This window comes from Anolis carolinensis, chromosome 5 (assembly GCF_035594765.1).
Source record: "Anolis carolinensis isolate JA03-04 chromosome 5, rAnoCar3.1.pri, whole genome shotgun sequence".
In the NCBI taxonomy this organism is placed as follows: Eukaryota; Metazoa; Chordata; class Lepidosauria; order Squamata; family Dactyloidae; genus Anolis; species Anolis carolinensis.
In genome coordinates, this window is record NC_085845.1 from 2,256,052 (window position 1) to 2,282,988 (window position 26,937).

A 26,937-nucleotide genomic window follows, 5' to 3' on the forward strand; every position below is an offset into this window, starting at 1 on the left:
TGTTGTATGTTTTCCAGGCTGTATGGCCATGTTGTAGAACATGGCCATACAGCCCAGAAAACATACAACAACCCCAAGGTACATATTGCCATATTTAGTTCTTCCTGATGTTCAGGTGGAATCTCCTTTCCTGTAGTTTAAAGCCATTGGTCATCTGCCAGGAGGGATTGAATGGTGCCTTCCATATGCCAGTCTCAGAAGCACAAGGAAGACGTTTGTTTCCTCCCTTGGGAGGGAAAACTAATGACCAAAATGAAGAGGTAGGCCCAGTGGGAGGACGCTTGGGGAAGAATAATTGGGGTGATTAAATGTAAGGCCCGGCTTCCTCTGCCTCTCCCACTTCAGCGCATCCCACGGACGGAGTCTTTCCGGCAAAGGAAGCCCTTTCCTGTCCTAATAGCCAAAGACGTACAATACATCCTCAAGAGCATGGAAATGAGTTTGGAGGCACAATAGCAAAGGCCACTCAATGCAGATGAAAAAAACACAGCACATCATTTAAAGTTCATAATTAAAAAACATAATTTAAAAATAAAATCCAGAGAGGACTGACGCAAGAGAAAGGTCTTTATTGATGTTTTATAACAGGCCTGAGCCAACTTTGGCCCTTCGTCCAGCTGTTTTGGTCCTCAACTCCCATGATTCCTAACAGCCGGTAGGCCTGTTTTAGATGCCTCTACTCTGTAGAATGGATGCAGTTTCTTAGAATCATAGAATCGCAGAAGAATAGAGTTGAAAGAGACCACATGGGCTATTCAGTCCAACCCACTTATTTCTGCCATATAGGAAAAGCAGAATCAAAGCACCCCCGACAGATGGCCATCCAGGCTCTGTTTAGGAGCCTCCAAGGAAGGAGTTTCCACCACACTCCGAGGCAGAGAGTTCCACTGCTGAACAGCTTGTTGTGACTCAGCTGGAGTCTCAGAGTGACTCTGATGGGGATTGTGGGATTCAGGATCCAGATGTTCAAGATGATGGGATTCCAGTTCAAGATGATGACTCGGATGGGAATTCATCATCATCATCATCATTTAATTACTTATTAATCGCCCTCCATCCACGATGCTCTAGGCCAGGGGTCCCCAAACTAAGGCCCGGGGGCCGGATGCGGCCCTCCAAGGTCATTTACCTGGCCCCCGCCCTCAGTTTTATAATATAATATTTTATATCAGTTTTAATAATATAATATATTGTATATACATATAATATTGATAATAATCTTATTATTATCTTACAATATAATACTAATAGTAATACCATATAATAATATTAATTATATGGTATATATTACATATTATATAATAGTATAGTGGTATAGTTCAGTATAGTAATATATAATGCTAATATTGTGTTATGCTAATAATATAATATATTGTATGTACATACAGCTGCTCTGAGTCCCCTTCGGGGTGAGAAGGGTGGGATATAAATGTAGTAAATAAATGCAATAAATAAATAATTAATTTTAGACTTAGGCTCGCCCAAAGTTTGACATGACTTGAAGGCACACAACAACAACAACAACAATAATCCTAATTAACTTGACTATCTCATTGGCCAGTAGCAGGCCCACACTTTTCATTGAAATCCTAATAGGTTTATGTTGGTTAAAATTGTTTTCATTTTTAAATATTGTATTATTTTGTTGTTGTTGTTGCACTACAAATAAGACATGTGTAGTATGCATAGGAATTTGTTTGTATTTTTTTCAAATGATAATTTGGCCCCTCAACAGTCTGAAGGATTGTGGACCGGCCCTCTGCTTTAAAAGTTTGGGGACCCCTGCTCTAGGCGATTTACAAGATAAAATTGTAAAGGATAAAAATACATACATACAAATATTGATTTAAAAATATTAAAATAGATTAAAAGCTCTAGTAAAGAGCCATGACTTGAGTGCTAGGGTAAAAGGCCCCAACTCACGCATGGCTCTCATCTAGGGCGGCAAGGCCTTCCATAAGGCAGGGGCAGAAACAGAAAAAGCTCTGCGCCTGGTCCTCTCCAAGTGCACTTCTCTGGGACCCGGTACATAGAGTAAGTCTCGTTGGGATGGTCGTTGCGACCTCCGATGATGGGAGAAGGAGAGACGGTCCCTAAGATACGATGGGCCCTGGCCGTAAAGAGTTTTAAAGGTCAGAACTAGCATCTTATATAGACCACGGTAATCAGTGGGAAGCCAATGCAGATGCTGCAGCACTGGTGTGATGTGGCATTTCATGGGTGTTCTTGTGAGTAGCCTGCCTGCCGCATTCTGAACAATACGGAGCTTTCGGGTCGTGGACATCGGAAGGCCAACATACAGGGCGTTGCAATAGTCCAGCCTAGACGTGACCGTGGCATGGATGACCGTTGCCAGCGCCTCATCAGATAGATAGGGAGCCAGTTGCCTCGCTTGTCGTAGGTGGAAAAAGGCCTGTTTGCTGGCAGCAGCGACCTGAGCTTCCATTGTCAGCTGCGAATCTAAAACGACACCCAGGCTCTTAATGGAAGGCGAAGGAGATAGGGCAGCACCATCGAAGGTGGGAAGCAAGTGGGTCAGACCAGTCGAGCGGCCATGCCAGAGAATCTCGGTCTTCGCCGGGTTCACCTTCAGTCTACTAGCACGTAGCCAGTTCGACAGAGCCTCCAGACAGAAGGTGAAATGGTCTGGTACTGACGTTGCTCCAGGCTCCAAGCGCAGGAGTTGGGTGTCGTCCGCATATTGATAGCAGTCTAGGCCGAAACTCTGAACCAAGCTAGCAAGGGGTCTAACGTAGATATTGAAGAGAAGAGGGGAGAGAATGGCACCTTGGGGTACCCCACATAGGAGGGGAGATCTGTCAGAGACTTGGTCCATATACTCCACGCATTGGCTCCGGTTTCGCAGAAATGAGTTGAATCAATTGAGGGCCTGACCGCCCTTATTATGAATTATGGGATTCAGGTTCAGAGTGTCCCTGTTGTGAGAGATGAGGAGCAGGGAGGCATTCCTGAAGAGACTGGACCTGAAACTGGGCCCATAACCTGTTATGGGTTTGTAGAAAAACAAACTGCGTGCAGTCCTGTCCAGACTTATCCAGTCCTTTGTTGTATCCACAATGAGAAAAAGAAAAACAAGCCACGAAAATGGAAGAGAAAATCAAAATTTACTCTTAAGTAGCAGAGTCAAAAATCATAATAAAACTTCCAGCAACAAAAATTCACATAGTCTCTTGCATTAAATTCATGCAACTTCATAGTAGGCTCTCAGCAAGTATTCAGTAAGTCCCCCAGTAAGTCCCCAAAAGACATTGCAAACATTTCCCAGATATACCCCATTCAGGGAGTGGCTCAAGCCTGTTAGCCCTGATTGTTCCAATTACTCAACCATGATTTGTAATTGACCAGGTGTTTTTCTCTTAACACACACTTACACAAGTAGTGATCCAACAGAAACTTAGTCACATACATGCATATACAGTAATAATTCCCACAGCAGGGAATGGTTTTGTTGATACTGAAGATGATACTGAAGCTAGCCAGGTGCAAAGGGAGGACAGTTCCCAGTTAGATAGCAGGCAGACTGGCTGCTGCTACCGAGCTGTCTGGCCTTGACCAAACAACATCTCTAGACCAAGCTGGCCATTTAGAGTTCCGAGTTTGCAGGAGTGCCAGAATAGCAAACAAGAGAGAGGTCAGAGGCCAAAGAAATGCATTCATGCTATGCACAGAATATTAAAGGGTGTGCTGAGAGACAAACCTTTGTCAAAAGCAACGTCGCGTTTTGCAGTATAGAAGCTAGCTCTTGCTTTCCTGGATTACCTTGCAGCCTTGTGTATTCAAGTTATGGGACTTTGTCAAGCATTCATGGAACATTGTTTTATGCCTTATGTTTTCTTGGATTATTCTTTATAGCCTTGGTTTTGCAACAATCTTTTGGAACTTTACTTTTGTTTTCAAGAGCTACTTATTTCCTATCTTCTAATAAACTACAAAAGACTATAACCTGTGTGCAGCCTGTGGTATTTAGCAAGGTGAAGCTAACCTGAAGGTGCAACACAGCTCTTCTTACGGTCAGGAAGTTCTTCCTAATGTTCTGCTGGAATCTCCTTTCCTGTGATTTGAACCCATGGCTCCACTGAGTCCTAGTTTCATGGGCAGCAAAAAACAAGCCTGCTCCCTCCTCCTTATGGCATCCTTCCACATATTTATACATGGCTCTGGTGTCTCCTCCCAACCATCTCTTCTGAGGCTAAGATACCCAGCTCCAGACTTTTGATCATTTCAGTTGCCCTCTTCCTCTGGACACCTTCCAGCTTAGAATCAATATGTTTCTTAAATTATGGTGCTTAGAATTGGACACAGTGTGATTCCAAGGAAAGAGGTTTGACCAAAGCAGAACGGAGAGGCACCATGATGTCCTGCGAACTGGACACTGGACTCCTTTTGAGCTGCTGCATCACATTCACGTTCCCTTGATCAAGACACCAAACTGCTCTTGATCCTTTTGTATCTTCTTCTTCTTCTTCTTCTTCTTCTTATTATTATTATTATTATTATTATTATTATTATTATTATGTGCATGCAACTGTTTTGGTCATCTAGGCACTGGAGCCATGTTCAAGCTCCATCTTGGGAAAGGCAGGTGGGTTGACCGGCTGCATGGCAAACCCAACCCATTTGTCCCCAGAAACATGTGGACGTGGGAAAACAGTCATTGTTGCCAACACAACACAACTTCCTGGGTCACGTCTCAGGTGATACATCCGTTTGGGAGGTGTAGGTTTGGCTCATGGACAACTGGTAGGATGCAGCAAATCATGGGAAAGGTGTGTGCTTTGCACATCAGACCATAAAGACAGGTAGTTTAATCTCTCCAAGTGGTACCTCCAGAAAACTGAACCCTACAATGGATGGAGAAATGAGTGGTTTGGACTTGCATCCAGAGAGAAATGCAAAGAGAGACTTAGATTGCCAAACTCACTAAAAGACAACATGGGTTTCTCACAAACAAGTCATGCCAGACTCACCTGATCTCGTTCTTGATAGAGTTACAAGCTCCATAGATGCAGGAAATGCTGTGGGTGTATAATAATAATAATAATAATAATAATTTTATTCTTATATCCCGCCCCATCTCCCCGGAGGGACTCGGGGCGGCTTACATGGGGCCATGCCCAGACACGACAGCACAAATCAGATAAAACATTAAACCGAGCAGTAAAACTTCAACATGATTAAAAACAGTCATAAAAGTCAATATACACAATAATATTAAGATCCCGATTTGGGTCAAAAGATCCAGGCCAAGGTGCAAAGTAATATCAAGTTATCAGGGAGGGATAATTATGCAGCAGGTGTAATACTTAAAGTGCTGAATGAATCCTAAAAACAATCCAGAGGGTCTACTGCTTAATAGGTAAATAACATGATCCCACAAGGATCAGTCAACGAAGGCCTTCTGGAATAGCCAAGTTTTCAGGCTCTTCCTGAATGAGAGTAGGGTAGGGGCCTGCCTAATCTCCCTGGGGAGCGAGTTCCACAGCCGGGGGGCCACGGCGGAGAAGGCCCTCTCCCTCGTCCCCACCAACCGCAACTGCGAAGTTGGTGGAAGCGAGAGGAGGGCCTCCCCCGACGAGCGAAGAGGTCGTGCGGGTTCATAGGGGGAAATGCGGTCTCGAAGGTAGGTGGGTCCCAAACCGTTAAGGGCTTTGTAGGTGATCACCTGCACCTTGAATTGGGCTCGGAAAATAAATGGCAGCCAGTGGAGCTCTTTAAACAGCGGCGTTGAGCGCGTCCTGTAATCTGCCCCAGTTAGAAACCTGGCTGCCGATCGTTGTACTAGTTGTAGTTTCCGAGCCGTCTTCAAAGGCAGCCCCACGTAGAGCGCATTGCAGTAATCCAGTCTAGAGGTAACTAAGGCGTGGACCACCATGGTCAGATCTGACTTCTCGAGGTATGGTCGCAGCTGGCGCACAAGTTTTAGTTGTGCAAAGGCCCTCCCAGCCACGGCCGACACCTGGGCCTCAAGTGTCAGCGCAGTGTCCAGGAGGACCCCCAAGCTGCGGACCTGCGCCTTCAGGGGGAGTGCGACCCCGTCAAGCACAGGTGGCCACCCAATACCCCGATCAGACGTACGACTGACCTGGAGGACCTCTGTCTTGTCAGGATTGAGCCTCAGCTTGTTCGCCCTCATCCAGGCCAATACAGCGGCCAGACACTGGTCCAGTATCCGAGGGGCTTCCTTGGAATTAGGTGGAAAGGAGTAGTAGAGTTGGGTGTCATCCGCGTAGAGATGGCACCGCACTCCAAAACTCCGGATGACCTCACCCAGCGGTTTCATGTAGATATTAAAAAGCATGGGGGACAAAATGGAACCTTGCGGGACCCCACAGGTCAATGGCCAGGGGTCCGAGCAGGTGTCCCCCAGCTTCACCAACTGGGAACGGCCCTCTAGGAAGGACTGGAGCCACTGCAGAACAGTACCCCCAAGGCCCATCCCGGAGAGACGTCCCAGAAGGATACCATGGTCGATGGTATCGAAAGCCGCTGAGATGTCCAAGAGAACCAGCAGGGTCACACTCCCCCTGTCCAGCTCTCTGTGGAGGTCATCCACCAAGGCGACCAAAGCTGTCTCGGTACTGTAGCCAGGTCTGAAACCAGACTGCGATTGGTCCAGAAAATCCGTATCTTCCAAGAATCCCTGGAGCTGGGAAGCAACCACCCGCTCCAAGACCTTGCCCAAGAATGGAAGGTTAGAGATTGGTCTGTAGTTACTGAGGTTAGCCGGATCCAAGGAGGCTTTCTTCAAAACAGGCCTCACCACAGCTTGTTTTAGGCCAGATGGAAATATGCCCTGCTCCAAAGAGGCATTGATTATTCTCACAAACCAATCAACTAGCCCTCCACTGGCTTGTTTTAAGAGCCAAGATGGGCAAGGGTCAAGGGCACAGGTGGTCGCCCTCACCGCTCCAAGAATCTTGTCCACATCATCAGGCTGCACAAGCCGAAACGAATCCCACAAGATCGAACAGACAGATGCCTTGGTTACCTCACCTGGCAATGCATCAAGGCCGGCGTCTAAGTCGGAACGAATCTGAGCGACTTTGTCTGCAAAATGGTGAGCGAACTCGCTACACCGAGTTGACGAGATGTCGGGTGCTCCCCCAACCTGAGGAGGGTGGAGGAGCTCCCCAACAACTCGAAACAACTCTGAAGATCTATTTGTTGCAGACGCGATGCGGGCAGTTGAGAAAACTTTCCTGGCTGCCCGCAATGCCGCGGAATAGGCCCTAATAGCGGCTCTAGACCGTGCTCGGTCAGATACGTCACGAGTTGTCCGCCAGCGGCACTCTAGTCTCCTTCTTGCACGTTTCATCTCCGCCAGCTCCCCAGTAAACCAGGGAGCTGGAGCAACTCCACGCAGCAAGAGGGGACGCTCAGGAGCGATCGTGTCTATTGCCCTGGACAACTCGCCATTATAACGAGTGACCAGGGCATCGACAGGATCGTCAGCTTCCATGGTAGACAGATCCCCAAGAGACCTCAGGAATCTCTCAGGATCCATAAGTCTCCTGGGGCGGACCATCTTAATTGGTCCACCACCCCTGCGGAGGTTGGAAGAGACGGTTAGTCTTAAACTGATCAGATAGTGGTCGGACCATGACAATGGAAGAATAATTTGCTCTTCCACTCCGACCAAACCGTCGCCCGCAACAAAAACCAGGTCGAGTGTATGTCCAGCTTGATGAGTGGGGCCCGATATTATTTGGGACAGACCCATGGTCGTCATGGCGGCCATGAATTCCTGAGCTGCACCTGTCAAGGTGGTCTCAGCGTGAATGTTGAAGTCGCCCAGCACCAACAGGCGCTGGGAACCCAACACCACGCTAGAAACCACCTCTGCTAGCTCAGGCAGGGAGACTGCTGTGTCGCGGGGTGGACGGTACACCAGCAGAATCCCCAAACTGTCCCGGGTACCCACCTTCAAGTGGAGACACTCAAACCCGACCGATTGCAAAGCGACGCATCTGACCAGGGCGATGGACTGCCTAAAGACCACCGCAACCCCACCTCCCCGCCCTCCTGGCCTAGACTGCTGATGCACCCCGAAACCCGGAGGACAAAGCTGGGTAAGACTAACCCCACCCAGATCATCCAACCAGGTTTCGGTGATGCAGGCCAGATCCGCATGTTCATCCATGATTAGATCCTGGATAATAGATGATTTACCTTTGACGGATCTGGCATTAAACAGCAGGACCTTCAGCCGGGAGGGGCTACCATGGAGGCTACCACACCTATCCTTCTCCAGGGTCGCAAGAACCCTGTTGCGCTTCTCCCTGGAAATGCGTTGACGGCAATTCCTCCTCCTCCCCCACACGACCTCGATGGAGCCACCCCCCGCCTGTTCCCCACCCCCCAAGGAGTCTGGCTCAATTGGAGCATCCTTAAGAGAATCTAGTCAGCTCCCTGGATCCAAAAGGTTACTAGACACACCATCTAACTTTACTTCAAAAGAAGGGGATAAATGGGGCCTACTGGAAAAACGTAGTGAGGTTGAAGAGGGTGAAAGTTGCTGGTCTGGTACGGAAAATGATTGGGCCAGAGTCTCTAATTGAGACTTTTCTAAAGGGGGGAGCCTACGCTGAGGACTACACATCCTATTATCTCTGGGCCTAACAGATGGTTGAGTGTGTAAAGATAGGTTGGCCACCAAAGGGCGAATCACGGGGTCCACAAATACTCTTCTAATGGTAATGCCCCATGAGAGCAGCCGGAACCTAAGGGCCCATAATTCCTCTGTTATAGACTTATCCTCAAAAGTGAAGATAAGGCGTAAAGAGCGATCATATGATTGATAGCCCTTATGGAGCCAAGTGATCATCTTTATCTTGACTGTCGTCAGGCTCCTTGAAAGAATTTGACCCAAGCACATCTTGCTTTTGGTAAAGCCTGTGACAAGGTCCCCCATGGCATTCCCATAAAGAAACTCATAAAACGTGGGCTGGGTGAGGAATGAAGTGAATGTCCAAACCCAAAGGGTGCTTCTGTCTGTTCCTCTTCTTCATCCTGGAGAGAAGAAGGGACCAATGGAGGCCATCAAGAGGGTCCTGTCCTGGGCCTTTCAGAGCTATCCAGTATCTTTATCCGTGGCTTGGATGATCAAATGAACAGATGGGACCAAATGTTGGATTTTATGTTATTATATCATTTTGTCTGACTACATGCAGTTTAATTTATTGATGTTAGGTTTAAGTCACTGATGTTAGGCTTTAATTTGATGCTAGGTTTTAATGTTATTTTAATAGGCAGAGTTTCTCTGGGATTTTATGTTTAGTATTTGTTTGTTTACGGAGGCATTGAATGTTTGCCATTGTATGTTGGAATCTGCCTTGAGTCCCATTGGGGAGATAGGGCAGAATACAAATAAAGTTATTATTATTATTATTATTATTATTATTATTATTATTATTATTATTATTATTAGGTATAGATAATACCTTACCAGGGGACTTACCGTATATACTCGAGCATAAGCCAACCCGAATATAAGCCGAGGCACCTAATTTTACCACAAAAAAACTGGGAAAACATTGACTTCAGTATAAGCTGAGAGTGGTAAATTCCAGAAATAAAAATAGATACCAATAAAATTACATTAATTGAGGCATTGGTAGGTTAAATGTTTTTGAATATTTACATAAAACTCAAATTTAAGATAAGTCTGTCCAACTCTGATTAAATCATTATTCTCATCTTCTTCAATGTAAATGTGCTTAGGTATCCTTTTAATAATAATAGAGTAAAATAATACATGTGATAATAATAATAAATACAGGAAAATAATACATGTAATAATGAATAGAGTAAAATAATAAATGTAATAATAATAATAACATCAGAGTGAAATAATAAATGTATTAATAATAATAAAAATAGAGTAGAATAAATGTAACAGTAGCAACAATAATAGAGAAAAATAATAAATGTAATAATACCAATAATAATAGAGAAAAATAACAAATGTACCATATATTCTCGAGTATAAGCTGACTCGAATATAAGCCAACCAGGACCCTCACCTGAGTATAAGCCAAGGGGGGCTTTTTCAGTCTTAAAAAAAGGGCTGAAAAACTAGGCTTATACTCAAGTATATACAGTATATAAGTCTTTACACTAATGCACAGAGCATGGTAAATAAGCAAGACGAACTACAACTTTTAGCACAACACCACACTTACGATGTCATAGGCATCAATGAAACCTGGTGGGATGACTCCTATCACTGGAATGTAGCCATGGAGGGCTATAACCTCTTTCATAGCAAAGGAAAGTGGAGGAGGGGAGTAGCTTTATATGTCAAAAACAGTTACGTTGCAGAAGAGATGCAAGACTGCAATTCGAGAAACCAGCTTGAAAGTATCTGGATAAGAATTAAGGGAACTCCAAAAGATCTCGTAGTGGGTATCTATTACAGACCTCTGAGCCAGGATGAAGAACTTGATGAAGCCTTCTATCAACAGTTGATCAAACAGGCACAAAAAAGATTTGTAGTAGTCATGGGCGATTTCAACTATCCCGATATTTGCGAGAAAACAAACTTGGCCAAGAGTACAAAGGAGGATAGTGTCCAGATCAAAGGAAGTCCCAGTCTCAGTCTCTTCTTCTGCCTTGGCCAAACCTGGAATAATGACCTTTTATCCAGTCCTGTGCACTGCAGTTCAAGAAATATAATAACACTAGCTGTGCCCGGCCACGCGTTGCTGTGGCGTTGTCTGGTGGTGTTGGTGAGAACTTGTTGAGGTAGTGGTGGTATTGAATGTCTGTTGTATGGTTGTCTTTATGTTTAGTATGCATTGGGTTATTTGTGTACTGTGAAAGTGGTGAGGGTAGAGGGGGTCTATGTCCCTGTGTCGTATTGTATAAGGAGCCCCGGTGGCGAAGTGTGTTAAAGCACTGAGCTGGAGACCAAAAGGTCCCTGGTTCAAACCCCGGGAGCGGCGTGAGCGGCCGCTGTTAGCTCCAGCTCCTGCCAACCTAACAGTTCAAAAACATGCAAATGTGAGTAGATTAATAGGTATCGCTCCGGCAGGAAAGTAAGGGCGCTCCATGCAGTCATGCCGGCCACATGACCTTAGAGGTGTCTACGGACAACGCCGGCTCTTCGGCTTAGAAATGGAGATGAGCACCAGGCCCCAGAGTCAGACATGACTGGACTTAATGTCAGGGGGAAACCTTTACCTTTACCTTTAGTATTGTATAGTATTTATACGTTGTCCATGTGTTATGAAAGCTTGGGTTGTGTCCTGCTGCATAGTAGAAAGGGTTGGGCTGGATGGCCTCTAGGAGTCTCTCCAAACTCTTGAATTCTATGCTATTATTATTATTATTATTATTATTATTATTATTATTATTATTATTATCTTCTTCTTCATCATCATTATTATGTAGAGGCTGGATGGCCATCTGTCAGGAGCGCTTGGATTGTGTCCTCCTGCATGGTAGAAGGAAGTTGATCTGGATGACCCTTAGGGGTAACTCCAAACCTTAGGATTGTATGATGTTGTTATTATTATTATTAGTAGTAGTATTAGTATTGAGAGGCTGGGTGGCCATCTGTTGGGAGTGCTTGGATTGTGTCCTCCTGCATGGTAGAAGGAAGTTGATCTGGATGACCCTTAGGGGTAACTCCAAACCTTAGGATTGTATGATGTTGTTATTATTATTATTAGTAGTAGTATTAGTATTGAGAGGCTGGGTGGCCATCTGTTGGGAGTGCTTGGATTGTGTCCTCCATGGCAGAGTTGAGTTGGAGTGGATGGCCTTTAGGGGTGTCTCCTAACTGTCTGATGCTATGATTCGATGTGTGTTATTATTGTGCAGATATTGGATGGCCATCTGTCAGGAGTGGTTGGATTGTGTCCTCCTGCATGATATAAGGAAGTTGAACTGGATGATCCTTAGGGGTATCTGCTAACCTTAGGATTGTACAATATTCTTATTCTTATTCTTATTCTTATTATTGAGAGGCTGGGTGACCATCTTTTGGGCGTGCTTGGATTGTGTCCTCCATGGCAGAATTGGGTTGTTCTGGATTACCACAGTAATTATTTCATATTACAGTAGAATCTCACTTATCCAACATTCGCTTATCCAAAGTTCTGGATTATCCAACGCAGTCTGCCTTTTAGTAGTCAATGTTTTGTAGTCAGTGTTTTAAATTCATTGTGATATTTTGGTGCTAAATTTGTAAATCCAGTAATTACAACATAGCATTACTGAGTATTGAACTACATTTTCTGTCAGATTTGTTGTATAACATGATATTTGGTGCTTAATTTGTATAATCATTACCTAATTTGATGTTTAATAGGCTTTTTCTGAATCTCTTATTATTATCCAACATATTCACTTATCCAACGTACTGCCGGCCTGTTTATGTTGGATAAGTGAGACTCTACTGTATATTTATAATCTTATATCTGCTTAGAACTGGATTATATGAGGCCCCTTCTACACAGCTGTATAAAATGCACACTGAAGTGAATTATCTGGCAGTGTGGACTCAAGATAATCCAGTTCAAAGCAGATAATATAAGATTATAAATGGGTAATATAGCTGTGTGGAAGGGCCTTGAGTCTACACTGCCATTTAATCCAGTTAAAATCAGATAATCTATGGAAAAAGCCTAAGTGAGGCCTAACTGTGCCTGTCCCGTGAGCTGAGTAGGTTGCTAGGAAACCAAGTGGGCGGAGCTTAGCACTCTAACTGGCAGCAATTGGATAAAAACAATTATTACTCTCTCTCTAATTAGGACTTTATTTTTCTTTTCTTTTTGTTGTATCAACCTAGTGCCGTGGATGATGGGTTGTGTTGTCAAATTTTGAGGTTGGGGGGCCTGTACTTTTGTTGTTTTGTCCACTGCCCTGATGCCATTACTCTTTTATATATATAGATGGTGGGAGGGGTCCAGAGAAGGGAAACCAACATATTTGGAAACCAAGCTCTATGAGGAACGACTGAGGATGTTTTTCTTGAAGAGGAGGCTGAGAAGAGGGGGTATGAGAGCCATGTTTGAATATTGGAAAGGCTGTCCCATTGAGGAGAGAGTGCTCTGATACTCTGGAGACCAGGCCATAACGGAGTTATGGGTTCAAGAGATTCCACCTCAACATTATGAAGACCTTCCTGAGAAGGTTGCCTTTGAAGATTGTTTGGAAGCTTCAAGGATCCAATGGGCAGCAGCCAGATTTCTCACCGGAGTGTCGTACACGGAACTCCTTCCCCAGGGATATTAATTAGGAAAAAACTAGACGTGGATGTGGGACCGGGCTCTCGGACAGTAATCTCCATTGCAATAAATGGATGTGGAATGGTGCAGGGACAACTGGAAAGACCTTGGACTAAGATATTGGATTACGTGATTTCAATAATATTAATGTTTGAGTTGTTTTTAGCAGTTGGTTTTAATGTATATGTTTATTTTATGAGATGTATGTTTGTATGGCATCGAATTGGGCCTTTGTGTGAGCCACTCCAAGTCCCCTTCGGGGTGAGAAGGGCGGGGTACAAATATGGTAAATAAATAAATAGGAGACAACCCCCCCCCCCTCCCGTGGCACAATGGGTTAAACCCTTGGGTCAGCAGGACAGTTGCCCAAAATGTTGGCAGTTCAAATCCAGGGAGCAGGGTGAGCTCCCATCTGTCAGCTCCAGCTTCCCAGTGAGCGGGGTGAGCGCCCGTCTGTGATCTCCAGCTCCCCAGGGAGTGAGGTGAGCTCCCGTCTGTCAGCTCCAGCTTCCCAGGGAGCGGGGTGAGCTCCTGTCTGTCAGCTCCAGCTCCCCAGGGAGCAGGGTGAGCTCCCGTCTGTCAGCTTCTGCTCCCCAGGGAGTGGGGTGAGCTCCCATCTGTCAGCTCCCGCTCCCCAGGGAGCAGGGTGAGCTCCCGTCTGTCAGCTTCTGCTCCCCAGGGAGTGGGGTGAGCTCCCATCTGTCAGCTCCAGCTCCCCAGGGAGCAGGGTGAGCTCCCGTCTGTCAGCTTCTGCTCCCCAGGGAGTGGGGTGAGCTCCCATCTGTCAGCTCCAGCTTCCCAGGGAGCGGGGTGAGCGCCCGTCTGTGATCTCCAGCTCCCCAGGGAGTGAGGTGAGCTCCCGTCTGTCAGCTCCAGCTTCCCAGGGAGCGGGGTGAGCTCCTGTCTGTCAGCTCCAGCTCCCCAGGGAGCAGGGTGAGCTCCCGTCTGTCAGCTTCTGCTCCCCAGGGAGTGGGGTGAGCTCCCATCTGTCAGCTCCCGCTCCCCAGGGAGCGGGGTGAGCTCCCGTCTGTCAGCTCCAGCTCTCCAGGGAGCAGGGTGAGCTCCCATCTGTCAGCTCCAGCTCCCCATGTGGAGATATGAGAGAAGCCTCCCACAGGATGGTAAAACATCTGGGCATCCCCTGGGCAACATCCTTGTAGACGGCCAATTCTCTTACACCAGAAGCGACTTGCAGTTTATTTATTTACTGATACAGTAAATAAATAAATAAGAGCAGTTCGGCAGTGGAGTATAGGCTGCCTGGGAGTCCAATGGAGTCTCCTTCCTTCTCTGGAGGTTTGAGAGCAGAAACTGGATGGCCATCTATCGGGGTGCTTTGATCTCCCTAGGGAGATTAGGTTGGCGCTCTCCCTACCATCCTTTAAGAAACAGTTGAAAACCTGGATGTTTGGGCTGGCCTTTGGAGAGACAGCTATTGGATGACCAGCCTCACTATAATTCTATTCTGAATGTTATTAGGTTCCTTTAATCGGGGTAGTTTAATCTAATGATTTTATCTTATATTGCTGCTATATTCCCCCCCCCCCCCCCCCACACACACACACACACCTCTTTGAAGTTGACTGAATTGCATTGGTGGTTGTTTGATATTATTACTGTTTTATCATCTTCTTGAGTTTTAAACTGTGTATTTTGTTAATGTATTTGCGCTGTTACTTTTGTAACATTGTGAGCCGCCCTGAGTCCCCATGGGGAGATGGTGGCGGGGTATAAATAAAGTTATTATTATTATTATTATTATTATTGACACAACGACGTTGTATGACACAGCAAACAAGATAGACATGCTGGATTTCGTTTCACAAAATCACAAGTCGAACTCTTCCCAAGTGTCTAGGACTGTGTGATGTATTTTCGGATGATGCGTGCAGATCCCAGCAGGGTGGCCTTTTGCAGTTGGCAGATCGTGATTTTGTCAATGTCTATTGTTTCCAAATGCCAAATATTATTATTATTATTATTTTCCTGCATGGCAGGGCATTGGCCCAGATGGCCCTTGGGGTCTCTTCCAACTCCATTAGGGTCCTCTGAGAGCGGGAAAGAGATGGGTAGGTGCCTCGAGACCCTCCCCAAAGCAACCTGGGAAGAGGAGTGACTTCATCATGTAAACAGCTTGTGGTCTGGGCCTGAAGAGAAGGAGCTCAAGGCCGGCAGCCAAATCCCATCCAGGAGCCGGGGGTCATAAGGCCTGTTTGTGAGCTGCAAATGAAGTCCAGAACACCAGCCAAACAAACCCACCGACCGACCACCCCTTTTGGCCCCCTTTCTATTTTCGGAGGGGCCCCCCAGAGACACGGCTGCACACGCATGTGCAACGCCCCCCCCCCCTCCCCAGTCTTTGCAAAGCGGGGTCAGCAGCGGCCCACTTGAAAGGCACGAAACTTTCCAGGAGTTCAGCGAAAGTTAAAACAAACGCGAGTAACGTGAGACTCCGGCCCGGGATGGAAAGTATGCTCCGAGACCCCAAGCCATATGGAAAGCCCCCCAGAGACCGCCCGTAAAAGCCGCCAGCTTCTGTTGGAGGCCCTTTGGCTGCTCCCACTCCCTCCGCCGCGTTCCCAAAAAGATGGAAATGGCAGCCAAAAGGAAGCACAAGGAGGAAGGAAGGGGGAAATGGGGGAGAGGGGCCAGAGGAGAGGGTCTCCAAGTCCCACCCAGTGGGTGCCTTTCCCTGGCACATGAGGGGAGCAAGGTGCCATTGGGGGCCCGCCTTGGCCAGTTATCATGATATTATTACTCGCTATGTGTGTATTTGTCGGCTGAGAGAGCCGTGGGCCTCCGAGAGGGAAAAGGGACCGCGCGGGGGGGGATGCCGGAGCAGGCTCACATTTTCCAGCCAGCCATAAAAGCACTTCATTAATTCCTCTGGAGTTTTCTTTGCCTTCGAACAAGAACAAGTTTGTGCAAAAGGGCTTCCGACACAGGAGTCCTGGAATCCGCTCCGAGGGAGGGCCGGGGGGGGGGGGGGGACGCGGCCCGGCCAAACCGCAGCATTTCGGAGGAGGAGGCCGAAAAGGAGCAGGCCCACGAGGGGGGACACAAAGGGGCCCCAAAGAGAAAGACCCCTGGCCAGGGCCGGCCCTAGGTAATCTTCAAGTGTAAGCGAACAGAATTTTGGCGCGCCCCCCCCCCCCCACCAATCACTGAAAAATAAAAGCGTTGGATAAGCGAAAATGTTGGATAATAAGGAAGGATTAAGGAAAAGCCTATTAAAGATCAAATTACATTATGATTTTACAAATTAAGCAACAAAACAAATTGACAGAAAAAGCAGTTCAATACATGGTAAAGTTATATAGGAATTACTATATTTGCGAATTTAGCACCAAACATTGAGCAGGGATATAGGGCAGTGTGGACTCAGATAACCCAGTTCAAAGCAGATATTGTGGGTTATTCTGCTTTGATGTTCTGGGTTATTTGGCTGTGTGGAAGAGCACTGAGGGTCCTTCCACACAGCCATATAACCCAGAATATCAAGGCAGATAATCCACAATTAAAAGGCCACTGAAAGGGAATCTGGCCCTGGTATTAAAAAAAACCCTCTAAAATCAGGACAATAAATAAAGAACACCACTCAGAAAACAGAGGAATTCCAGACGGGAAACAATCAGGGCCAGCTAACACCTCCCAACAATGGATTCCCCCAGACAGGAAGCAGACAGGCTTTGAAGTTGCAAAGCCATTCAATGCTAATCAAGGTGGCCACTTACAACATTGACACTTGCCTCAAGGACTGACATTCCACATATACATAAACCCCACCCTCAGATCACTTTGTGTGGGCACAAGCGGAGGCTTTATTCTCCTTGGCCAAAGAGGATGTCAGCGAAGACGGTGCTCCAAAAACAAACATACCACTATTGAGAACATGTAGGTTTATAGCACTTTGACAGCCTTGGGAATGGATTGTGCCACCAGTGAGGACCATGCCGTCTTCTGGACGTCGAAAAGAGTGCTGGTGCACATAGACCTCACAATCTCTGATGTGGGCGAAATGCCAGGAAAGAATGCTTCTGGAACATGGCCAGACAGCCCGGAAAACTCAAAACCTTTGGTACCACTTTAGCTGCCATGACTCAGTGTGTTTACACTAGGCATGGGCTAAGTTCGGCCCTCCTGGTGTTTTGGACTTCAACTCCCACAATTCCGAAACACCGGGAGAGCCAAGGTTGGCCCATGCTTGGTTTACATGATGGAATGGATGCACTTTGGCACCACTTTCGCTGCCATGGCTCAGGGTGTGTTTACATTATGGAATCAATGCACTTTGGCACCTTGGCCTAATGCTATGGAATCACAGGCCTTAAGTGCTGATGAGGCACCAGCACTCTCCTTGCTAAAGGCCTAGTAAAACTACAATTCCCAGCATTCCATGGCAGTTCAGGAGCAATCAAATGGCATTCCTTCCAGTGTCTAAATCAGGCATGAGCAGCTCTCCAGGTGTTTATGGACCACACCTCCCACAATTCCTAACAGCCAGTAGGAGGAAACCATGAAAATTAACAAAATCTGGCTACGAATATTTTTTTTTAAAAAACTCTAAAATCAGGACAGTAAATAACAGGGGAATTCCAGATGGGAAACAATCAGGGTCAGCTAACAACTCCCAACAAAGGATCCCCCCAGGCTGGAAGCAGCCAGGCTTTGAAACTGCAAGGCTATTCAATGCTAATCAAGCTGACCAATGGCAATATTCACCCTTGCCTCCAACAGTCAAGAGTTCTTTCTCTCACCCTGGACATCATTTCACAGAGGGTGCCTCCAAGCAGCAACAGCCAGGCTGGACATCATTCCATTGAGGGTGCCTCCAGGCAGAACAGTCAGGCTTTGTAGCTGCAAAGCTATTCAATGCTAACCAAGGTGGCCAATGGCAACATTCACACTTGCCTCCAACAGACGAAGATTCTTTCTCCCACCCTGGACATCATTCCACAGAGGGTGCCTCCAGGCAGCAACAGCCAGGCTTTGAAGCTGCAAGGCCATTCAGTGCTAATCAAGGTGGCCAACGGCAACATTCAAACTTGCATCCAACAGACAAGGGTTCTTTCTCCCATACTAGACATCAATCCACAAGAGGGTGCCTCCAAGCAGCAACAGCCAGGCTTTGTAGCTGCAAGGCTATTGAATGCTAAGCAAGGTGGCCAATGGCAACATTCACACTTGCCTCCAACAGACAAGAGTTCTTTCTCTCACCCTGGACATCATTCCAGAGGGTGCCTCCAGGCAGCAACAGCCAGACTTTGAAGCTGCAAGGCCATTCAGTGCTAATCAAGGTGGCCAATGGCAACATTCACACTTGCCTCCAACAGACAAGGGTTCTTTCTCCCACCCTGTACATCATTCCACAGAGGGTGCCTCCAGTCAGCAACAGCCAGGCTTTGAAGCTGCAAGGCCATTCAATGCTAATCAAGGTGGCCTTGCCTCCACCCTGGACTTTATTCCACAGATATATAAACCCCGCTTGTTTCCAACAGTTGTGAGCTAGTTTCCTACAGAGCTCACAACCTCTGAGGGTGCCTGCCATAGATGTGGGCGAAACGTCAGGAGAGAATGCTTCTGGAACATGGAAAACTCATAGCAACCCAGCCAGTTAGGAATTGTGGGTGTTGAAGTCCAAAACACCCGGAGGGCCGAAGTTTGCCCATGCCTGGTCTAGATGCACCAGTTTTGTGATGCACTTGGTTTTTTGTGCACAAAATTATGACAAATGCTCCGTGCTATGGGATCCTGGGAGTTGTAGTTTGATGAGACACCAGCACTCTTTGGCTGAGAAAACCAAGGACCAAATAAAAGTGCGCCTCCCAGGATCCCATAGCATTGAACCACAGAATTTCCAAATTGGGCCACACTGCATTACTTCCAAAGTTTGGCCCAACTTTCCAGCCTGGATTCGTCTTGATCTCCGTCCCAGGTTCGGATCTTCCGCAAAGACCAAAAAAATAATAATACGTAGTGTAGAGATTTGACATTCTTTTTATTATGGAAGTCTATAAAATAGCCACATGGATTATTCCCCCCCCCTTTTTTATTTTTTAATCTTAAGACCACAAAATACACGACACATTATCTCATAGCACGGATGCCGGACGCCGCTCTTCCGGGCTCGTCTTTGCTTCGGCACGGCTCCCACCGAAACCCACACAAATGCACAAATATAATGTGGCTGCACGACCAATGCTCCTTCCAAATGGCGAACTGACCCTCTTTTCTGCAAATACACTATATATATATATATATATATATATATATATATATATATATATAAATCTCGAACCTCACATGACACGAAACACATCTTCACATGGCACGAAAATATACCTTCACCACCCAACAGCTGCAATTGCCTTTTTCCATGACACAGTCGATACCAGGCATGGGCCAACTTGGGCCCTCCGGGTGTTTTGGACTCCAACTCCCACAATTCCTAACAGCCTACCGGCTGTTAGGAATTGTGGGAGTTGGAGTCCAAAACACCCGGAGGGCCCAAGTTTACCCATGCCTGGTCTACACTATAGAATTAATGCAATTTGATACCTATTTCGTGGTGCAATGGGTTAAACCCTTGTGCCGGCCAAACAGCTGACCTGAAGGTTTGGTTGTTGACGTGAAGGTTGCTGATTCGAATCCATGAGAGAGGGTGAGCTCCCATCTGTCAGCTGTAGCTTGCAGGGACATGAGAGAAGCCTCCCAGCACAATGATAACACATCTGGGTATCCCCTGGGCAACGTTTTTATGTCTCTGTAGATGGCCAGTTGTCTCACACCAGAAGCAACTTGCAGTACGTTCTCAAGTCATTTCAAGTACACACTTATTCTGTAAAATATGTTGATAAAACATTTGTTTTTGGTATATGTAATTCTCAATTCATTTCTGACACATTTTTTAAAAAAAACCAGTTTCAATCCCTATGGGTTTTATGCTACAGAACCCCGGGAGTTGTAGTTCTGCAAGGCCTAGATCGCAAACTACAAATCTCAGGATCCAATCGCATTTTTTTCTCAAGTCACTTTTGACACAATTTTAAAAAAATCAATTTCAATCCCTATGGGTTTAATGCTACAGAACCCTGGGAGTTGTAGTTCTGCAAGGCCTAGATTGCAAACTACGAATCCCAGGATCCGATAGCATTTTATTCTCATGCTACAGAAGCCTGGGAGTTGTAGTTCTGCAAGGCCTAGATCGCAAACTACGAATCCCAGGATCCGATAGCATTATTTTTTTCTCAAGTCACTTGGGACACGATTACAAAAATAACCAATTTCAATCTCAATGGCTTTTCTGCTACAGGAACCCTGGGAGTTGTAGTTTTGCAAGGCCTAGATTGCAAACTACAAATCCCAGGATCCGATAGCATTATTTTTTTCTCAAGTCACTTCAGACACGATTTCAAAAATAACCAATTTCAATCTCAATGGCTTTTATGCTACAGGAACCCTGGGAGTTGTAGTTCTGCAAGGTCTAGATCACAAACTACAAATCCCAGGATCCAATAGCATTTTTTTTTTCGTGTCAGTAGTGACTTGAGAAACTGCAAGTCGCTTCTGGTGTGAGATAATTGGCCATCTGCGAGGACGTTGCCCAGATGTGTTACCATCCTGCTGGGAGGCTTCTCTCATGTCCCCACAAGCTAGAGCTGACAGATGGGAGCTCACCCCACTCCCTGGATTCGAACCGCAGACCTTTTGATAAAGTCCTGAAAGCACAAGGGTTTAACCCACTGCGCCACCAAGAGCTCCTATCTAATAGCATTGAATCACAGCAGTTGGAAGTGACATCAAACCGCATTAATTCCACCGTGTAGATGCGCCCCCAAGGTTGACGATAAGGGAGAAGAGGCGAGGAAAGAGGGAGTCGGGGCTGGAAATATGTAGTTCATACTTTACTAAATAACAAATAATTTTTTTTATTTAAAAAATAATAATAACGGCAACACTTTTAATACTAAATATCTATTTGGAATTATAACAAAAATAGTACTTATCATTATAATAATAACAATAATAATAACAATAACAACAATAATAATAATAGTTTATAAACTCAGACCAAACACACGCACACACGCACACACCCACGTTTGTGTACAAAATAATAGAGCAAATTGAATCTGTGCTAGGGAATTAAAATAAAAAAAGGAAAACACAAGACAAACACATAATCTGAGTCTCGAAAGTGCTTTATCCTGCAAACCCAATGCAGTAACATTATCCATATAAATATATATATATATATATGTATACGCATATATGTATATGTATGCATGGGTGTGTACACACACATTGTACATCTACATTGCAGAATGAATGCAGTTCGGTGCCAATGTAAGGGAGCCCTGGAAATTGTAGTTTTGCAAAGAGTACATGCCAGAAGCAGCTTGAGAACATCCTGCAAGTTGCTTCTGGTGCAAGAGAATTGGCTGTCTACAGAGACGTTGCTCAGGGGAACCTCAGATGTTTTCCCCCTGACATGGGAGGCTTCTCTCATGTCCCCACAAGCTAGAGCTGACAGATAGGAGCTCACCCTGTCTCACGGATTCGAACCGGCAACCTTCAGGTCCGCAACCCAACCTTCAGGTCAGCAGTTCAGCCGGCACAAGGGTTTAACGCATTGCTCCAGAATAACATGGCAGTTAAAGTGGGCTCAAAACTGCATCAGTTCAGCAGTGTAGACACGCACAGGCAAACATATACATATATAGTTTACACACATACATACATATACATACATACATATATATACACAAACACATATAGTCAAGTTATATTAGTTGGGCACGGTAAATCAAACATGAGCGCTCCTTGCCTAGATACAATATACACATGGATACAGATATATATAGATAGATACATAGGCTTTAATATTTATATATGTTATGTAAAAAAAAAGGGTAGATGTACGTCCCTTACGCTTCTCCCTGCATTACCGGTCTGGAGGGGCGTCTACGCTGTAGAATGAATGCAGTTTGAAACCGCTTTAACTGCCCTGGCTCAATGCTACAAAGAGCCCTGGGAGTCGTAGTTCTACAAGGCCTTTGACCTTCTCTGCCAGAAAAGGTGGGGCCTCGCCAAACTACAACTCCCAGGATTCCACAGCATTGAGCCATGGCATTTAAAGGGAGGTGGCGCTTGCATTCATTCTGCAGCAGAGACGCAGCCAAAGTCTATCCCCGCAAGCTAGAGCTGGCAGACGGGAGCTCACCCCGTCTCGCGGATTTGACACCAAAGTCTATCCGTTTCTCAAGGCAGCTCTCTCGTCCTGAGATTCCTCCCCTTCGCTCTGTGAAGAGCGGGCCAAGCACTGCAATCTAGGAACGACAGCTAGACACGAATAAATAAAAGATGGTGACGGTGACCGGATTCTTTCTCCACGCCTCCCCAAAACTACAACTCCCAGGATGCTATTGCATTGAAACACCGCTGTCCACTTTAGAATGACGGCAATACAAAGCCACCTTGGGAACCTCTTGGTTTTATTCTAAAGAAGGTGGAATACAAAGGAAGGTTGACCAACATGGTCAAAGGTCTGGAAACTACAGATCTCTCTGAGGAGCAGCATAAGGAGGTGAGAAGACTTGGCTGTTTGGTTGTGCATTTAAGTAAATCAGATCTAATTTGCCATTAGTCGCTGTTGAATGTTTTTAGGTTGAATATTTTTATATTGTGGAATGATATTTTAAATTGTAAGTCGCTCGGAGCACTCGGGTGGAGAGCGACTAATTAAGAAATAAAGTGAAGTGAAGTGAAGTGACGAAGGAGGCTTAGCTTGGAGAAGAGAAGCTGAGAGAAAAAGTTTAAATACAGAGCAACTTTGGAGTGCTTACACAGTGCCTCCCTGTATGGCAGAATGGGGTGAGACTAGGTGGCCCTTGGGGGTCCCTTCCAACTCTAGGATGCAATGATTATGTCAATTCGCTTGCTTACCCCACTTAATAGACTTTGATAGATTTCTGGGAACAACCTTGTCAGAAGTGCTGTTTGTTTGGAAACCATAATTATTTTTCTATCACTATTATTTCCCTAACACTCTGGCAGCTCGCTGGCTCTAATAACACTGTTGCTTTCGAAGTCGTGGTTGGGCAGAGGACAGAGATATAAAATTAAGAGAGAGAAGCCAGGCCTCGCAGGGACGTTGTGCAAGGTCCTCCTTGCAGCAGAAATCCTTCCATTTCATAGTTGCGTATCGACTGTTTTGCGTCCAGGAAAGGAACAGCGGAGACGGCCCGGGGTCCTTTCCCTCCCGGCACTCAAATGCCACCTCAGTTTTGGCCTCTCCGTCCAGGGAGGCTTTGCACAAAGACGTCCGGCGGGGAAAGGTGTCTCGGGGGAGGCAGGGTCCGGCGGCCGTTTCAGTCCGGGGCCAGCGGAGGAGGCGGCTCACACCGTGGCGCCCAGCATGGCTTCCGCCTCGGTCAAGATCTCGTTCTGGTTCGAGTCGAGGCCGAAGAACTTGACCTTGAGCCCGCCGACCGGGTGCACCACCGGCACCAGCGTGATGCGCGGGAAGGTCCGGGTGGCCAGCTCGAAGCGGCTCATGCTGGCCAGCTCCACGGCCAGCGCCTTGAGGAAGAGCTTGGCCAGATGCTTGCCCAGGCAGGTCCTGACCCCCCCGCCAAAGGGGAGGTAGTGGAAGCGCCCGTCCCGGTCCTCGCAGCGCTCCTTGCCAAAGCGGTCCGGGTCGAAGGCGTCCACGTCCTTGAAGACCGGGGCCGTGTCGTGCGTGTCGCGGATGCTGTACATCACGCTCCAGCCCTTGGGGATCTGGAAGCCCTGCGGGGAGAGAGGAGGACAAGAGAACGGGTCAATAATCACCATTCCAGGAGGGCGCTTCCAAAGTATTGATAGTAAAGTGTTTCCAAAGTATCCAAAGTGTTTTCAAAGTATCAATAGCGAACATTTTGTTACTATAACGAGAGTCATAGTGCCTTTGTATTGTGCTCTGGTTAGACCTCTTTACCTGGAATCACACTGTGGCCAATCCTGGGCAAAGCAGTTCAAGAGAATCCCAGAATCCTAGAGTTGGAAGATGTTAGTGCTTTTGTTGTTATACTGTGAAATGTTCAATCAACTGTTGCTCTTGGATTGTGTCTACTGTCTATGTCTTCCGGCAAGCTTTCCAGCAGCCCAGGAGTTAATTACTTGCCAGCCCTGATTGATTGCCTGCAGGGCCAATGGGTCAAGACTTCAGTTTCAACTAGTGGATGGAACATTCGTCATATGCTTTGCCCTTGCTGAGGGAACATGTGTCTAGAGAGTGATGGTATTTAGTGTTGTAAATAGCTTGTAAATAAAACATATAGAACCACTGGGATCAGCAGATAATTTATGACTGAGCTACTTTCACTGATGCCTAAATGGTCTGACTGATGAGAAGGTGAGACCTGACTCATCCATCGGTCAGGGCGACGGATTCCCCTGACAGAAGAAACCTCGTGAGCCATTCAGTCCAACCTCATTCTGCCAAGAAGCAGGAAAATCACACTCAAAGCACCCCTCACAGATGGCCATCCAGCCTCTGCTTCAAAGCCTCCAAAGAAGGAGCCTCAACCACAGTCTAGGGCAGAGAGTTCCACTGCTGAACAGCTATCTCTCTCTCTCTCTCTCTCATAGTTAGAAATTCTTCCTCATATTCAGGTGGAATCTCCTTTCTTGTAGTTTGAAGCCATTGCGTCCTAGTAATAGGGAAGCTGATGAAGTAACAGAACCCTCAAACTATCTACAGACCACTAGGAAAATCCACCAAATATGACGCCCACCTCCTCCAAGGTGAACTGAACCCCCTAAACTGGGCTCTCCAGGCCAATGGAGACTCCACCATGGACATCAGAAGAGCTGTAAAGCCAAGAACAAGCCATGAAAGGAAAGACAAAGATCCACCCAAAGAAAAAGTGTTCTTATCATACATCAAGGGAATCACTGACCACAGAGGGAAGCTGAGGAAGAAATGCAACCTAAAAACTATCTCAAACCCACTAGGAAAATCCAACAAACGCTCTGTGACAAGAGGAATCCTCTCCTCTCTGCAGGAGTCTACCATACACCATGCAACTGTGGACAAGTTTACATAGAGACCACCACATGCAGCAATGCCCAGACACAAATCAAGGAACATGAAAGGCACTGGAGACTAAGTCAACTAGAGAAGTCAGCCAGAGCAGAACACATGATGAACCAACCTGGACACAGCAGATTATCTGAGAACATGGAAATGCTGGACCACTCTCACAACCACCATGTCAGAAGACATAGCAAAGAGCCATTAAAATCCACCTGAAGCAGGTGGACAATTTCAACAGAAAGGACGAAAGCATGAAGATGAACAAAATCTGGCTACTAGCATTGAAAAACTCTAAAATCAAGACAGTGAATAAAAGAAAACATTCAGAAAATGGGAATTCCGGACTGGAAACAATCAGGGCCAGCTAACACCTCCCAACAAATTATTCCCCCAGGCAGAAAGCAAAACAGCTATCTCCTTGAATGTCTCTTTCTCATATGAACTAATAGAACTTCCACTGAGGGATTTCTTCCCAGCCCAGCACAGAGATTGACTTACTAGAAGTATCCGTCAGTCCTTCTCTTTGCAGATTCAACCATTCATTGGAACTCTGGCTGTTTCAACGGAGGGACACATCTCTCCCCTCCCCTGATTGGGGCTTCCTGATCCTGAGCAGAATTCTGGGAAATGTAGTTTAGGGAAGCCGAGGACCTCTCTAGCTGAAAATTCCAAAGGCAAAACTAAAGGTAAAGGTCAAGGTTTTCCCCTGACGTTAAGTCCAGTCGTGTCCGACTCTGGGGGTTGGTACTCATCTCCATTTCTAAGCCCAAGAGCCGGCGTTGTCCGTAGACACCTCCAAGGTCATGTGGCCACTGGCATGACTGCATGGAGCACCGTTACCTTCCCGCTGGAATGGTACCTATTGATCTACTCACATTTGCATGTTTTCGAACTGCTAGGTTGGCAGGACTGGGGCTAACAGCGGGTGCTCACTCCGCTCCCGGGATTTGAACCTGGGACCTTTTGGTCCACAAGTTCAGCAGCTCAGTGCTTTAACACACTGTGCCACCAGGGGCTGAACTACATTTCCCATAATTCTGCTGGATGATTGGCAGACATGTCCAGATCGAGAGTCAGATTGAAAGGCATCACAGACCCACTCTATTCCGCTTTGGTGAGGCCTGGAATAAACCCAGGTGCAATTCTGGGCAAAGCAACTCAACATATAGATGTGGACAAGGCAGGAGGTGTCCAGAGAGGAACGGCCCATACGGTCAAATGTTTGGAGGAATGAACCAAACAGTCTGGAGCGGCTTCGGGAGCAAGGTGGGTTCAGCTTGGAGAAAAGAAGGCCGAGAGAAGGGGAATCGAAAGACGTGTTAAAATATGGGAAAAGAGGCCCCAAGGAGGAGAAAGGGGCAGGAGTATTTCTCTTCTCCTCAAGAGAGCACTGGATCCAAACTGCAGGAAAAGAGATTTCATCTCAACATTAGGAGGATCTTCCTGTCAGTTCAATGGAGGAATATGCTTCCTGGGAGGACAGTGAAGCACAGGCTGTCTGGCTATCTGTCAGGAGAGCTTTCCCTGTGTCCTCCTGCCTGGCAGAATGAGGCTGGGCTGGATGGCCCTTGGGGTCTCTTCCAACTCTTTGAGTCGACGGTGACA

General features: G+C 46.4%; 1 protein-coding gene across 1 annotated transcript in view; it reads right to left on the reverse strand.

Moving 5' to 3' along the window:
- Window positions 1–20,327: 20,327 nt before the first annotated feature.
- The window catches only part of LOC134299221 (cytochrome P450 26B1), a 40,930-nt gene continuing 34,320 nt past the window's right edge, over window positions 20,328–26,937 (reverse strand). The window contains exon 6 of the mRNA XM_062981361.1: window positions 20,328–24,044. Within this exon, the coding sequence (XP_062837431.1) occupies window positions 23,652–24,044 (393 nt within the window). The 3' untranslated portion in view covers window positions 20,328–23,651. The remainder of the gene's footprint in view (window positions 24,045–26,937) is intronic.